The 14,241-nt window shown below is 38.3% G+C and overlaps 1 protein-coding gene across 6 annotated transcripts; it reads left to right on the plus strand.

Annotated features, from left to right (window-relative positions):
• Window positions 1–10,828: 10,828 nt before the first annotated feature.
• On the plus strand, window positions 10,829–13,895 carry LOC127797275 (scarecrow-like protein 34). Of its 6 annotated transcripts, none has more exons than XM_052330026.1 (2): window positions 10,829–11,482; window positions 11,577–13,895. In XM_052330026.1, the coding sequence occupies exon 2, from the start codon at window positions 11,586–11,588 to the stop codon at window positions 13,743–13,745; it is 2,160 nt and encodes a 719-aa protein (XP_052185986.1). In that variant the 5' UTR covers window positions 10,829–11,482; window positions 11,577–11,585; the 3' UTR covers window positions 13,746–13,895. The 6 variants fall into 6 exon arrangements, with proteins under 6 accessions (XP_052185986.1, XP_052185987.1, XP_052185990.1 ...); XM_052330027.1 differs by having other exon boundaries at window positions 10,829–11,232; window positions 11,326–13,895; XM_052330030.1 differs by having other exon boundaries at window positions 10,829–11,232.
• The last annotated feature ends 346 nt before the right edge of the window (window positions 13,896–14,241 follow it).

The following is a 14,241-nucleotide window of genomic DNA, read 5'->3' on the forward strand; positions in this document are numbered from 1 at the left end:
TATATGTATGAAAAATGTTATAATCATAAATAACATTTACAAACAGATGTGATACATACAAAATTAATAATAATTTTATTTAAAATTAATAATACTTTATAATAGTGATATTAAAAATTAAAAATAGATCTGTTCACAATTATAAATTATTATTAATTTTAAATAAAATTATTATAAATTTGATTAATTTAAAAAATTATTAAAATTTATATATAAAGATATCACTTCTTCACATGAATGTGTATGGTAGCAGTGGCAGCAACTCCATGTTGGTATAAAAAGAGTCATTGGGCTTTAATTAGAATTATATATGCCAGCATATGTGTGTGTATAATGAAATGGTTTTTGGAGTGAATATAATTATATAAATTTAAAATAATATATGATAATAATCTAAATTATATATATTAGTGTAATAATTATATTCATGCATTTATAAAAAAAAATATAATCAACTTAGAGATTGCTTATATAAATGTTAGTTAAATTTTAATATTTTTTTCTATTATTTAACGGTTAGAATTTAAATTTTTAATCAATAATAACGGAAAAGTGGTATAACTATTTCTTAGGAGTATGGTTAGTTTTCTTTATTCAAATTATTATAAATATTTTACATTAAAATAAGTTATATTAATTTTTCTAATCTTTTATTTATTTATGTTTTTTAGGTTCTTGCAATGCATAAATAACAGAAGAAGATATAGCCTGAAATTAAATTTAATGTTGTTATCATTATAAGTATTCACATTAAAAATATAATTATTGATTACAAAAATTTTTGTAAAGAAAATCAATTTACAATGAAAATTAATATGATTAGCAATGGTTTGATGTAGTGAAAATAAGGTTGCCTTCTATTTGCGTTTTAATTTTTAATTTTGAGTTCTGAATTTATTTTCAATTTTTTGTTTTGGGAGTTTGTTTTAAAAAATTGAAAATGCGTTCTCTTTATTATTTTGAAAAACTGTTTCTCAAAATAGAAAGTTAGAAAATGCATTTTCTTTGAAATTTTAAGAATAATTTTTTAATTATATTTTATTTAATAAATTTGATTATTCAATAAATTATAAAAATTTAATATTAATATAATATTAAAAATATATACATTTTAAAGTTAGTGAATTTTGTAATATTTTTTCCCATTACAATAATAAAATACGAATAAATATTAAAAATGAAACTTGTTTGATATGTTTTGAGGGGTAAATTACACCAAAAATCACTAAAGTCTGGTGTATTTTTTATTTTGATCACTAAACTTTAATTATTTATAATGTGATCATAAAGGTTTAAAAAATTTTATTTTTTAAAATTTAAGTGAATTCATTTTATTAGTTTCAAATTATATAATTAAGTGTATTAAGACTAAATTATGTTAAATCTATATATATATATATATATTTTTAATGTGCAACTCTTTTTGATGATTCTTTCTTAATCCTTAAATATCACATTTAGTGACGACCACACATGGCCGTCACCATTAACCTCCATTTGTGACCACCATCTCCTGGCTCTCACTAAAGGTGTACATTCAGTGACAACCAATCCTAACCGCCACTATTGATAACCCATTTGTGACCGAGCATTCCCGACCCTCACTAAAGGTCCAATATTCAGTGACGGCCATGTGCAGTGGTCACTATTGTGCCTCCATCTGTGATCGAGGTTCCCGACCCTCACTAAAAGTGGTACATTTAGTGACGAGCATCTCTAGTCGTCACTATTGTGCCTCCATCTGTGACCAATGTTACCTGACCCTCACTGAAGGTGGCACTTTTAGTGACGATAGCGTGTGGCCGTCACTATTGTGCCTCCATCTGTGACCGGCATTGCCCGACCCTCACTGAAGGTTTCAGTGACGATCACGTGTGGCCATCACTATTGTGCCTCCATCTGTGACCAACGTTGCCTGACCCTCACTAAATGTGGCACTTTTAGTGACGACTACGTGTGCCCGTCACTATTATGCCTCCATCTGTGACCGGCACTGCCCGACCCTCACTGAAGGTGGCACTTTCAGTGATGACCGCATGTGGCCGTCACTATTGTGCCTCCATCTGTGACTGGCATTGCCCGACCCTCACTGAAGGTGGCACTTTCAGTGACGACCGCGTGTGGCCGTCACTATTGTGCCTCTATCTGTGATCGGCGTTGCCCGACCCTCACTAAAGGTGGCACTTTTAGTGACAACCGCGTGTGGCCGTCACTATTGTGCCTCCATCTGTGACCAACATTGCCCGACCCTCACTAAAGGTGTCACTTTAAGTGACGACGACATTTGGCCGTCACTATTGTGCCTCCATTTGTAACCGACGTTGCCCGACCCTCACTGAATGTGTCACTTTCAGTGACGATCGCATGTGGCCGTCACTATTGTGCATCATTTGTGACGGATTCTATCTGACCCTTACTAAAGATTGGCATTAGTGATGACTTTTAACTGGCCGTCACTAAATGTGGTCACTAAAAGTCAAATTTCTTATAGTGAATCTACTATTAATGTGATAGGATAGTCCCTGACCATGGCAAATTGAATATCAGGAAATGAGTTTATTGAGATATCATCTAGTCACATTGACGAGGTCAGACACATAGTTATTGAGTTTGTGAGTTTATCACTCCAGGACTCTCGCTTAGTTGGGACGTTAGGTGATGGAATGATTATAGCACATGACAATTATTAGCCGTAATAAGTTCACTTGAAGTGAGACTTTACTACCATTTATATTGTCCTGAACTGCAGCTAGGCATTATTTAGGAACTCTCGGATCGTTATCGAGATATAGAGAGATTCTAGTGATGGGTCAAGGAGTTGACCGGTATTGAAAGGGGTTTTAGTGCTATCTGATTGTTAGCAAGTAGTGAACCTAAAAAGTCACGCACCATACAGTATCGCGTTTGGTAACCACATCTTGTGCTCAAAGCGTCTCAAGGATTGGCAGGTCAAAAGTTGACTTGCTGGCTGGAGAGTTGACTTTCCTATGGTGGAAGTCGACTTTCAGGGTAGCAAAAGTCGACTTTTGGTCACCCAACTACTGGGTGCCACGTGTTGGCCGATTAAATGGGGACTTGGGTGAGGCGATGGTTGTTTTGGGGAAGGTAAAATAAATTGGAAAAGTAGAAGTTTTATTACTTGCACAAGCTCTACTTCTGTCTTTTTCTTCTGTAAAATTCTGCAGTTACCAAAAATTTAATATGTGTAATAATTATATGAGAAAATTTTAGATGCGAGTATAGGTGATACAGTAACCCTTTTGTCTAGCTCGAGAAGGGGAAATCGAAACAGTACTAGATAATGTATTAGATGTGGACTGACTAGGAGTATCGCATCGTGAGGTAGGGCAAAATCAATGTAGAATTAGTTTCTATACCAACCTTACATCGGGTTGCAGGTATGTGTGTATTTATATTCATATGATGAATATGCGTGTTACTTAAATATCTAAGCTACGCGTATAACGTGTATGTATATATTCCATTAAAAATTTTAAAATTCTCCATATAGCCATACATGGGTTTTTTGTAAGTTTTTTAGGTAAAATTAGAATATGGAGTGAATTGTTTATAATATAATAACAAGAAGAATAGAGATTATAGTTAAAGTCAACCTAAAAAGATGTATCTAAAGCCATCTCCAATCTACTTCCCTATTTCAATTCATATTATATTATAAACAAAACAATTCACTTCTTATTTTAATTTTGTCTTGAAAATTGGGTGTACTCTAGCCATACTCTTTATTTTTTTTTCTCTATTTCACTCTTTATTTTATTTATTTATTAATAAACTTCAATTCTATTTATTTTCCCTTACTTATAATTTTTACTATTATAAAAATTAATAATTTTCACTATACATAATAAATAATTAAATATACAAATCAATAATTAAATAAATAAAACATTTTGGAAAAAATCACAAATCTTTCTGCTGGAGGACAAAGAATAGCAAGCTGATCTGCTCATTAATAGCCAAGCCGCGCAAGCACCCGTCATCGATCGTTCACCACGTTGTCCCTGACGGCTTCCGTCAATTGTTCTTCTACTGGTCGTCGCTGTTGCTTTCGCTAATTGTTCAACACATCTTCTCTAGATATATTCTTGTCGAGTCTGCAACTTCCGTCGATAGCTAATTTCATCTTGACCAAGCCAAATCAACCATCTTTCGGCGTTAATGGTCGTTGTGGTGAGGAGAGATGGCGAACGTGGTTGGGCAAATTTGGATCGCCACATGAGGCAATGGTTTTGAGTTTCACCAATTTTTTGGTGAATCATTTTAGCGATGTTGAGTAGAGTTAGAGGCAAGGATTTGGGTTTGGATCACTACATTTGGCTTGGTGATCAAAACTAGCAATCCCATTAGAGATGGCCTAACCCTTGGCTAGCCAAATCCAATGGTTAACCAATTTTTATTTTAATTTAGTAACTAAAACAAACCCAATTTGGGCCAAACCCAATTTTATTTCAAATTGGATCCAAGTTTATTTTCAAAAATATAAATTTAATTGGTAAAACTTAATTTTCATGTTCCATTAAAGATCAAGCAGTTTTCTTAAAATCCTAGCATTAAAATTATAGTCACCTTACTCCTTTTTTTGCACCCGTCCTATTCATGGTCTATTAGTCGGTTGGGATAGACGTTTTACATCATTGGAAATATTTTAGATCTTGCATTTTTTTTATTTAATGCTCATATAGTTTAATAATTTTGTTAACTAATTTTGATATAACTCAGCCAAAAGGCAATTGAGGTAATTCCATATTTAATATAACATAATGAGTGGGTAATTTGTATTATAGTGACATTTACTGCATTTATATTGTTAATCATACTTGTATTCTTAATATACTATCACAATGACATTTCTTTAAATTGCATTTGGGAAAAATAGAATCCATGTTACTTGATCTGTGTATGTTGACACTTATAACTGATTTTATTTCCTTTAATTTACATTTAAAAAAAATATAATTCATGTTAACTTGATCTATGCAAGTTGATACTTATATTTAATTTACTACATGTGACACTTCTGGCATTGAATGGTGTTATACATATTTCCCGCATCACTTCTTATAGGTTAGACTCAGTCCAATAGGCCGAACCACTCACTTAAAACCCAGTAGGCCCAGCCGAGCTCGTCAGGGCAAGCTCATATATCGCTGAAATCTGAGCTTAGATCGCGGGACCAAGAGAGCTCCTAGTAAGCTCCCAACAAGGCTTCCAACGAGTTCTCAGTGATATACCCAACGAGCTCCCAACAAAGCTTCTAGCTCGCTAAACTAACCGTTCAACTCGCTAGTCTAATCCTTCAGCTTGTATAGACAACAAAGTTGCTGAACAACCAGAGGCAGGGACTCACTCACTTTATCTAAAGCAAACCAGATCCCTCGTAATGATGATCCCACTCCCAGTTTTATGCAGATGATAAAGACGACTTGTCCTCCATTATATCATCTTTATGATTTTGTATTTTATGCAATTGTAAACACCCCTCACTATAAATAGGGGTCGAAATACCTTTGTAAAGGGGAGGGAGAAGAACAAGAATAATAACATACTGTTACTCTGCCGGAATACCCAGAGTACAGTCATGGAGTAGGCATCATTCTGGTCGAACCACGTAAAAATTCCTTGTGTCCTTTCTAGTTTGTTCTTCCTCTTTGCATTTTGACTTATCTCCTCACTGGGGGCCTACGAATCACAGTCGGCTGAATTTGAACGTCGACTTTTTTTGGCGCTAGAGGAAATGGCGCTTTGATCGATAGCCATGACAAGAGGAAGGAACGCACACGAAACTTTGATGCGGTGGCCGATTTGCTAGAAAATCACCACGATCAACCGCTGGATGTTCCATCAGATGGAGGACCCGTTGTTTCTGTAACGGGTGCCCCTTTTCCACCGCCGGTTGGAGCCATCATCGGCATGCCCCCATGGGCTTCAATCCAACCTGTTGCTTATACCATCGAGATGGAGACAATTCAGGCCTGGCAGCAAGGCCAGAAGGTGTTAGAGAATATAGTTATGCAGCTTGCTGATGCAATCAGGGCCTTAGCTCAAGCTCAAGCGCAGGCCATCCACGATCCACCGGCCTTACCTCAGAAGATTCGCCTGCCACGGGAGGAAAGACCTCCACCGGGTAAGGAAGACATCGGAGATAACTATTCGCCCCCAAATCGTCATTCCTCGAAGTGGGAGAGAAGCAAACGATCGCAAGCCCAGCGATCTGCGGACCCGGATTCTACCATTGAGGAGTTATTTGAAAGAGTTCAACAATTGGAGGCATAATAAAGAGTTTGCCGCCAGAATAATGGCCGTGAGACAGGACGCTACTCACCAAGGAAGTCGAGCTCGAATCTTTCCCTCGTAGATTTAAAGTCCCGAGTATGCCACAGTATAATGGGGATAGTGACCCATATGACCATCTGGACGCGTTCAATGTTTAGATGGATTTGCAGACAACCAACTCGCTGGTCAAGTGTCACGTTTTCCCAACGACCTTGGGTATATTCCTCGGGCTTGGTTCAGAGGCCTTCATCTTCACAGCATCAGCAGTTGAGATATGTGCCAATGGAGATTTCTCAATCAATACCGAGCGTTGAGAAGGTAGCTCGCCCCGCCATGCCATCTCGCCACGGTGTTCCAGAGGATAAACGAGTCCTTGAAGGACTACATTGCCAGGTTCAAGCGCGATGTGAGCAATATTGAAGATCCCTCCGATGAAAACGTCTTGACTACTATCTCCGCAGGCCTTTGCAGGATGGGAAGCTCTATGAGAGCATCTACAGGACCCCTGTCAAAGATTTGGGGGAGTTCTATGAACGAGCTTCCAAGGAAATCCTGTTAGAGGAGGTGTTCAGCTCGGAGTAGCACAGAGGAGACCTTGTTCTCAATGTTATATGGGTTTGAGGCTATAATCTTAGTAGAGAACGAGGTAACCGGTCAGCGAAGAGCTTTCTTTAACCCGGAGAACAACGACCAGCTACTTGCCACAAACCTTGATTTACTCGAGGAGGTAAAGGGGCTACCTCGCATAAGGGTGGCCACCTATGAACAGTGGGTCGTGAGGTATCTCAACAAGAGGGTCCGAGTTCGATGCTATAACGTCAGTGATCTCGTGTTACGCCTTGTCCTTCTTGGAGCTCGCAAGGCCAGCGACGGGACACTAGGCCTGAACTTGGAAAGACCCTTCATCATCAAAGAAAACCTAGGAAATTGAGCATATCACTTGGCAAATATGGATGGAGCTATTCTCCTGCGAGCTTGGAATGCGAAGCATCTCCGTCCTTATTTCCAATGAATGTAATTATTCTGACTCATGCTCCAAATTTCTATTTGCAAGTAATTTTCATAATTCTGATTGGAACCTATGAATTTTCATTCATTGCACTTACTCTAATTAATTGAATATCTTTGAAATTGGGGGGGTAAGGAACCATGGTTTGCAAACTGGAGCCCATTTATCTTAGCCACTGTGCTATGGTTTGCAGCTTAATTGAGCATTCATCTTGGTCCCCCCTTAGGTCGTGGTTTGCGAGTTGAGAACCATTCATCTTGACTTAATGTCATGGTTTGGAACCTACTGAGCAACCACTTCCATTAATGATTTCGAGCTAAGGTTCACTAGCTGGGGTCTTTCATCTTGACTCAAGTCATGGTCTAGGACCTACTTGGGTGTTCCCTCTCGATTCATTTAAAGCTTGTAAAAGCCATGGTGTGTTAGCTGAGATCGCAATATGGTCTACCTGGACACATAACTTGGCAATGCTGGTCAATAAAATGAAAAACCATGGCATATTAGCTAGGCTCAACCTATGATCCACCTGAACATATAACATGGCTATACAAGTTGGGGTTTCACTAGTTGGGGTCCTTTCATCTTGGCTAAAGCCATGGTCTGTGACCTACCCGAGTGTTCACTCCCAACCTGTCAAACTTGCAAGGAGCCATGGTATGTTAGCTGGGATCAGTCTATGATTCACCTAGACATATAGCTTGGCAATGCAAGTCGAGGGTCTACTAGTTGGGGTCCTTTCATCTTGACTCCAGTCATGGTCTGCGACCTACCTGGGTGTTCCCTCTTGGTTCATTTAAAGCTTTTAAAAGCCATGGTATGTTAGTTGGGATCAGTCTATGATCCACCTAAACATATAGCTTGGCAATGCAAGTCGAGAGTCCACTAGCTAGGGTCCTTTCATCTTGACTCAAGTCACGGTCTACGACCTACTTGGGTGTTCCCTCTCATCTCGTTATGCTTGTAATAAGCTATGGACGTGTTAGCTGAGGTTTGCAATGATTTGCCTAAGTATGGTTGTTCGCGACCTACCGGACACCTAGATTATTAATTATTATGTCCATCAATGACGAGTCGTTTGCGAGCTAGAAATTATTTGGGTTTATCTTAACTTATATCCAGAAGATTCATCTCGAGCTTATACTCTGAAAGTATCGTGCAAGTTACACTCTTGAGCTTATCTCAATATATAAAAGCTTCCGGGAGCTTGTTTTAAGTTATATCATGAAGATCAACTCAAGTTATATCGTTATCTCATTGAAACTCTAAGTTCGATTGGCTTGAGTTCATGGAAAAGTCTGAAAAAATGGATTGACAACCGGAATAGTTCAACACGATCGACATACATCAGCTCCCAGTCCGAAGATTGCACTACGAGCTGGGGGTTTTGTGTTATACATATTTCCCGCACCACTTCTTATGGGTTAGACTCAGTCCAATAGATCGGTCCACTCGCCTAAAGCCTAGTAGGCCCAATCGATCTCGTCAGGACAAGCTCATACATCGTTGAAATCTGAGCTCAGATCGCGGAACCAAGCGAGCTCCTAACAAGCTCCTAGCAAGGCTTCCAGCAAACTCTCAGCGATATACCCAACGAGCTCCCAACAATATTTCTAGCTCGCTGGCCTAACTGTTCATCTCGCTGGTTTAATCCTTTAGCTCACATAGACAACAAAGCTGTTGAACAACCAAAGGTAGGGATCCATTCTGTAACATCCCACATCAAGCGATAGAAATGATCGAAACAACTTATCCTGATAGGCCTACGCAAACTTTCCAAGGGGTCACCCATCCCTGAGCTTCCCCAGCTCAAGCACGCTTAACCTGGGAGTTCTTTGCCTACATTCAGGCCAAAAGATATCCAGTTGGTGTTATTTCCTTTCTTACTTATCCTCGATATATACTACCCTACTCTAGGCTCTTGGGGTATTACATTCTCCCCCCTTAAGTACATGACGTCCTCGTCATGCAACCTTATAACTAGTCTTAGATCTTCTCCCCCATTTGCATGGCCGATGTGAGATTCGCCTAAGGGTGCCTACACGCACCCCCCATTAGGGACTCAACGTCCTCACTGAGGTTTGCCCCACCACCGCGCTTAAAGGCTCGGGGGTCGGCTCCGATATTACTTGCAACATCCCGCATCGAATAATAGGAAAGACCAAAACAACTTACCATGATGGGCCTACGCGAACTTCCCAGGGGGTAACCCATCATTGAGTTTCCCCAGTTCAAGCACACTTGATCCGAGAGTTCTTTATCTACATTCAGTCCAAAAGATATCTAACTAGTGTTATTTTCTTTCTTACTTATCCTCGATATATACTACCCTACTCTGGGCTCTTAGGGTATTACACACTCACTTTATCTAAAGCAAACTAGATCCCTCGTAATGAGGATCTCACTCCCGATTTTATGCAAATGATAAGAATGACTTGTCCCTCATTGTATCATCTTCATATTTTTGTATTTTATGCAATTGTAAACACCCCTCATTATAAATAGGGGTCGAAATACCTTTGTAAAGGGGAGGGAGAAGAACAAGAATAATAACATACTGTTACTCTACTGGAATACCCAGAGTACAGTCGTGAAATAGGCATCCTTCTGGTCGAACCACGTAAAAATTCCTTGTGTCATTTCTATTTTGTTTTTCCTCTTTGCATTTTGGCTTAGCTCCTCACTGTGGACCTACGAATCACGGTTGGCTAAATTTGAACGTCGACAAATGGTAACATAAATTGCATCTTAAAGGAAATAATTAGTTAGAACGTTGTATTGTTAAATACAATAAAAGTTAACCGTTAGTACACCAGGTATATATTAAGTTGAGAGTTGGTCCACTCTTGTTAGCATGAGAGGTTTTGCCATCATGTTCAAATCAAACATGAGAGGTTCCGCTATTATGTTTAGGTTAAGCATGAGTGATTCTGCTGAAAAATAATTTGTGAATAAGAATTATTTTGCCCTAAGTTAATGGATGTTTAAAAAGTACATTGTGACTCTTTAACGATTTTTTAATTTATTTTTATCTTTTATACTCCTTTGTTTATTCATAATTACGTTTTTTGGGTTAAAAAAAAAATAAGACTATTTATATATGAAGTTTATATATTTCTCTTTATACTCAAAAACTTTGGTACACCGTTCATAAAGAATTATTAATATATATAATTTTTAAAAATTATAAATATTTTTTACACAATAAGAGTGTATTTGATTGTATATATTTATTATAAAAAATATATAATTATTACAATATTTTCTATGGAAGCAATTAAACATTCTTAATTTTTTTATGAAAAAATATATATGGTACAAGTATTTAAAATTTTTTTTCATAGAATTCATTTTTTAAGGGGTGGGGTGATTTTTATTTTCTAGATAAATATTATCTAAAATTAAATTTTAAATAATGCAATGTTAACAGTGTTTATATTTCTTACATATGTTAATAGTGTTTATATTTCTTAATAATTAACCAATAATTTTAGCATTTGGTGGGTTCTGTTCACACTGGAAGGAGAAGCCAACGAACCCACCCACCCATATTCCCTGAGACAAACATGGACATGGTTGTTGTCGAAGCTTCTTGTTTGGTTCTTGCTGAAAAACCCGCACGCAAGGTCTTCTTAAGTTACATCATCGTCTCGGATGACTTTTTGACAGGGACTACGCCTGAACCTTTATCTTCACCATTTGGGTTCCCAAGTTGAAGAAGTAAGTTTTAGCTGAGAACCGCTCCAAGCAACCATGGAATGACATGTTTTACTTTTACCTGCTTATATAGATGGTTGATCGATATTTTTCTATCATTAGCCATCCCTGTTACAGAGGTCTTTCTCCGGTTCTGTTTCGTGTGAGGTATGGGTTCTTGTTTCGATTTTATGTCCTCGAAATAAAGATTCGAGGGTATGGTGGAATTGGGATAGGTATCGGATAAAGATTCTTCAACTTCTTTGTTCTTCAAATTAGTTTCTCCATTTTTCTTGGGCTTCTGATCTTTACTCATCGTTATTCTCTAGGTTTTGTCTGGGCGAGGATTTCTTACTTTATTCATATTATCTTCCTCTTGATTCTTTCTTGGTGAACGTTAGGGTTTCTGTCTGGTGATGGAAGCTTATTTTTATGTATTAAAGACTGAAAGCAGTTGCTCCTTTCATAGTTCTTTCTCTTGGTTAGGTATTTTAGTTTAGCTCACTCAAGTTGTTTCTGTTTTGTATATCACATCAGACCTCGTGTAGTTCTTTGAATTTCCTTCGAATTTCTGTACCAGGAAGTTATCATGGATTTGTATCAGTGGGGGTTTTCTGGTTCCGAGGACCGATGTGTTTCAGGGCATGAATCTGTTTCAGCCTATTCAGATCCTAACTTGATTACAGGATTTCAACTTAAAGATATGAACCGAGATTATGAATTTGTGAATCTTCTCCCTACTTCAAATGATCCAGTCCCTCCGATTCACTCCACAGTTTTGTCTGACAGTTGGAGTGGAGATTCTGCAGAAGAATTCGATTTTTGTGATTCTGTTCTCAAGTATATAAACGAGGTATTAATGGAAGATGACATGGAAGACAAGGCCTCCGTGATACAGGACTCCACTCTTCAAGCTGCTGAGAAATACTTCCATGATATACTTAATGAAAGATATCATTCCTCACCCCATCTGGTGAGGCCCCAAGAGGAAACAAGTAGATGCCAATGTTGCAGCAGTTACAGTAGCAGCTCTGATGATGCTAACAGCCCTGTTAAATCTTCTGTAATTAGATCTCCTCATGTCCATCATAGTCCTTTTGTTCACCAAGCATTTCAGACTAATTTGCCACCAGTCTCCTCTACGAGCTTCTCCTCTCACTATGTTTCAAATGCACCTTCAGAAAGTCAATCTAGCTGGCAGTTCCACGGGGGGATAGAGAATGCAAAGAACATTATACCGGGTGAAAGTGGTGTAACTTTTAACTGTGAGAACAGATTTGTATCACCTGCAAAGGAAAGTGTTTGGCAAATGAAAGCCAAGCTAGAAAAGGAAGAAGGGAACTGCCCAGAGAGTTTGCTGAGGGGAAGAAAAAGTCTTCACAGGGAGGGCAGTGCCTTAGATGAAGGAAGAAGTCACAAGCATTTGGCAGTTGATGTTGGGGAGTCTATTTTACATGAGATATTTGATAAAGTATTGTCCTTTGATGAGTCTGCAATTCACACTTCTGATGGTGACTTACCAACTGAAGCAGGTGGGAAGCGGCAGCAATGCGAGCGAGCAAAAGTATATGATGATGAAATGACCTACACTAAGAAAGGGGTTACCAAAAGGGAAGCACTTGATACCAGGAAACTCCTGATCCAGTGTATGCAATCTGTGGCAAGCAATGATCAGACAACAGCGACTAAACTACTGAAGCAGATAAGGTTGCGCTCATGTCCTCAGGGTGATGCATCTCAAAGATTAGCCCATTACTTTGCAAATGGTCTTGAGGCACGCCTGACCAGTTCTAGGATCCCAAAAGAAAAACTCTTTTCTATTAAGGGCTTCGTTGGAGCTGATGTTTGGAAAGCTCATAAATTATATGTTTCAGCATTCCCTTTCCTAGGGATATCGTATTTCATTGCTACCCAAATTATTATGGAACTGGCTGAAAAAGTTACTAGCCTTCACATTATTCACTTTGGTATTATACTTGGTCTCCAATGGCCCCCACTTATTCGGCGTCTATCTGAAAGACCTGGTGGACCTCCCAAGCTTCGCATCACGGCAATAGACCTTCCCCAAATTGGTTTCCGACCAGATGCAAGGATTAAGGAAACAGGACAGCGTTTAGCAACCTATTGTGAGAAGTTCAAGGTTCCATTTGAATACAATGGCTTTGGACAAAAATGGGAGACTGTTCTTGTTGAGGATCTCAGGATTCAGAAGGATGAGTTGCTCGTGGTGAACAGTTTGAACCAGTTGCAAGATTTACTTGATGATTCAATTATGGACCATAGTCCAAGGGATGCAGTTTTAAATTTAATCAGGAGGATTAATCCAGATCTTTTTATACATGGAGTAGTTAATGGGACCTATAATTCCCCATTTTTTATCTCACGGTTCCGCGAGGCTCTCTTCCACTTCTCTGCATGGTTTGATATGTTGGATGCTAATGTGCCCCGTGATAATAAGGAGAGAATGGCCCTTGAGAGGGACCAATGGGGGAAGGAAATTTTAAATATCATAGCATGTGAAGGATTAGATAGGGTTGAAAGGCCAGAGACATACAAGCAGTGGGAGATTCGGACACTCAGAGCTGGGTTCAGGCAGATGCCTTTGAATCAGGAGATCCTTAAGGAAGTAAGGGCTAAGGTCAGATCATCCTACCCCAAGGAATTTTTTGTGGACAAAGCCAACAAGTGGATTGTGACTGGGTGGAAGGGGCGACCTTTCTTTGCCATCTCATCCTGGAAACCTGCCTAGGCGTTAACCATGTTATGGAAGTTCTAGTAACAAGTCTTTGTAAGATAGGACAATGATCCGTATGTTGTTAAATAGGATTTGATTTTTTTTAAAGACAATGAATATCTTTTGCATAATCTGAGAAAAGCTACTTTTTTCTTTTGATTTCAATTCCCCCCATTTTTCCTATCTTTTACCTTCATGTCTGCAGAGTACTAGTTGCATAATATTTAAACAGATCACTGATTTCCCTATCATTTTCACTTCTAATAACTATCAACAAATACATGTGAGAATGGTTGGGGCCCTTGGAATATATCAGGAAAAGTTGCCATTTAAGAAGAAAAACTTCTCATCTTATTGATCCATGGTGATGATCAGATCTTATTTTGTTTGCCTATTGTTTGATATTTTAGGATGACTGTCCTTGTGCGACCCTTAATATTCGTGCTCTCGATTATTTGATATCTGATTTCTATTTGAGCACTCTTTGTGTATATAAATTATGAAATATTCA

The sequence above is a fragment of the Diospyros lotus genome, chromosome 3, assembly GCF_014633365.1.
Source record: "Diospyros lotus cultivar Yz01 chromosome 3, ASM1463336v1, whole genome shotgun sequence".
NCBI classification, from domain to species: Eukaryota; Viridiplantae; Streptophyta; class Magnoliopsida; order Ericales; family Ebenaceae; genus Diospyros; species Diospyros lotus.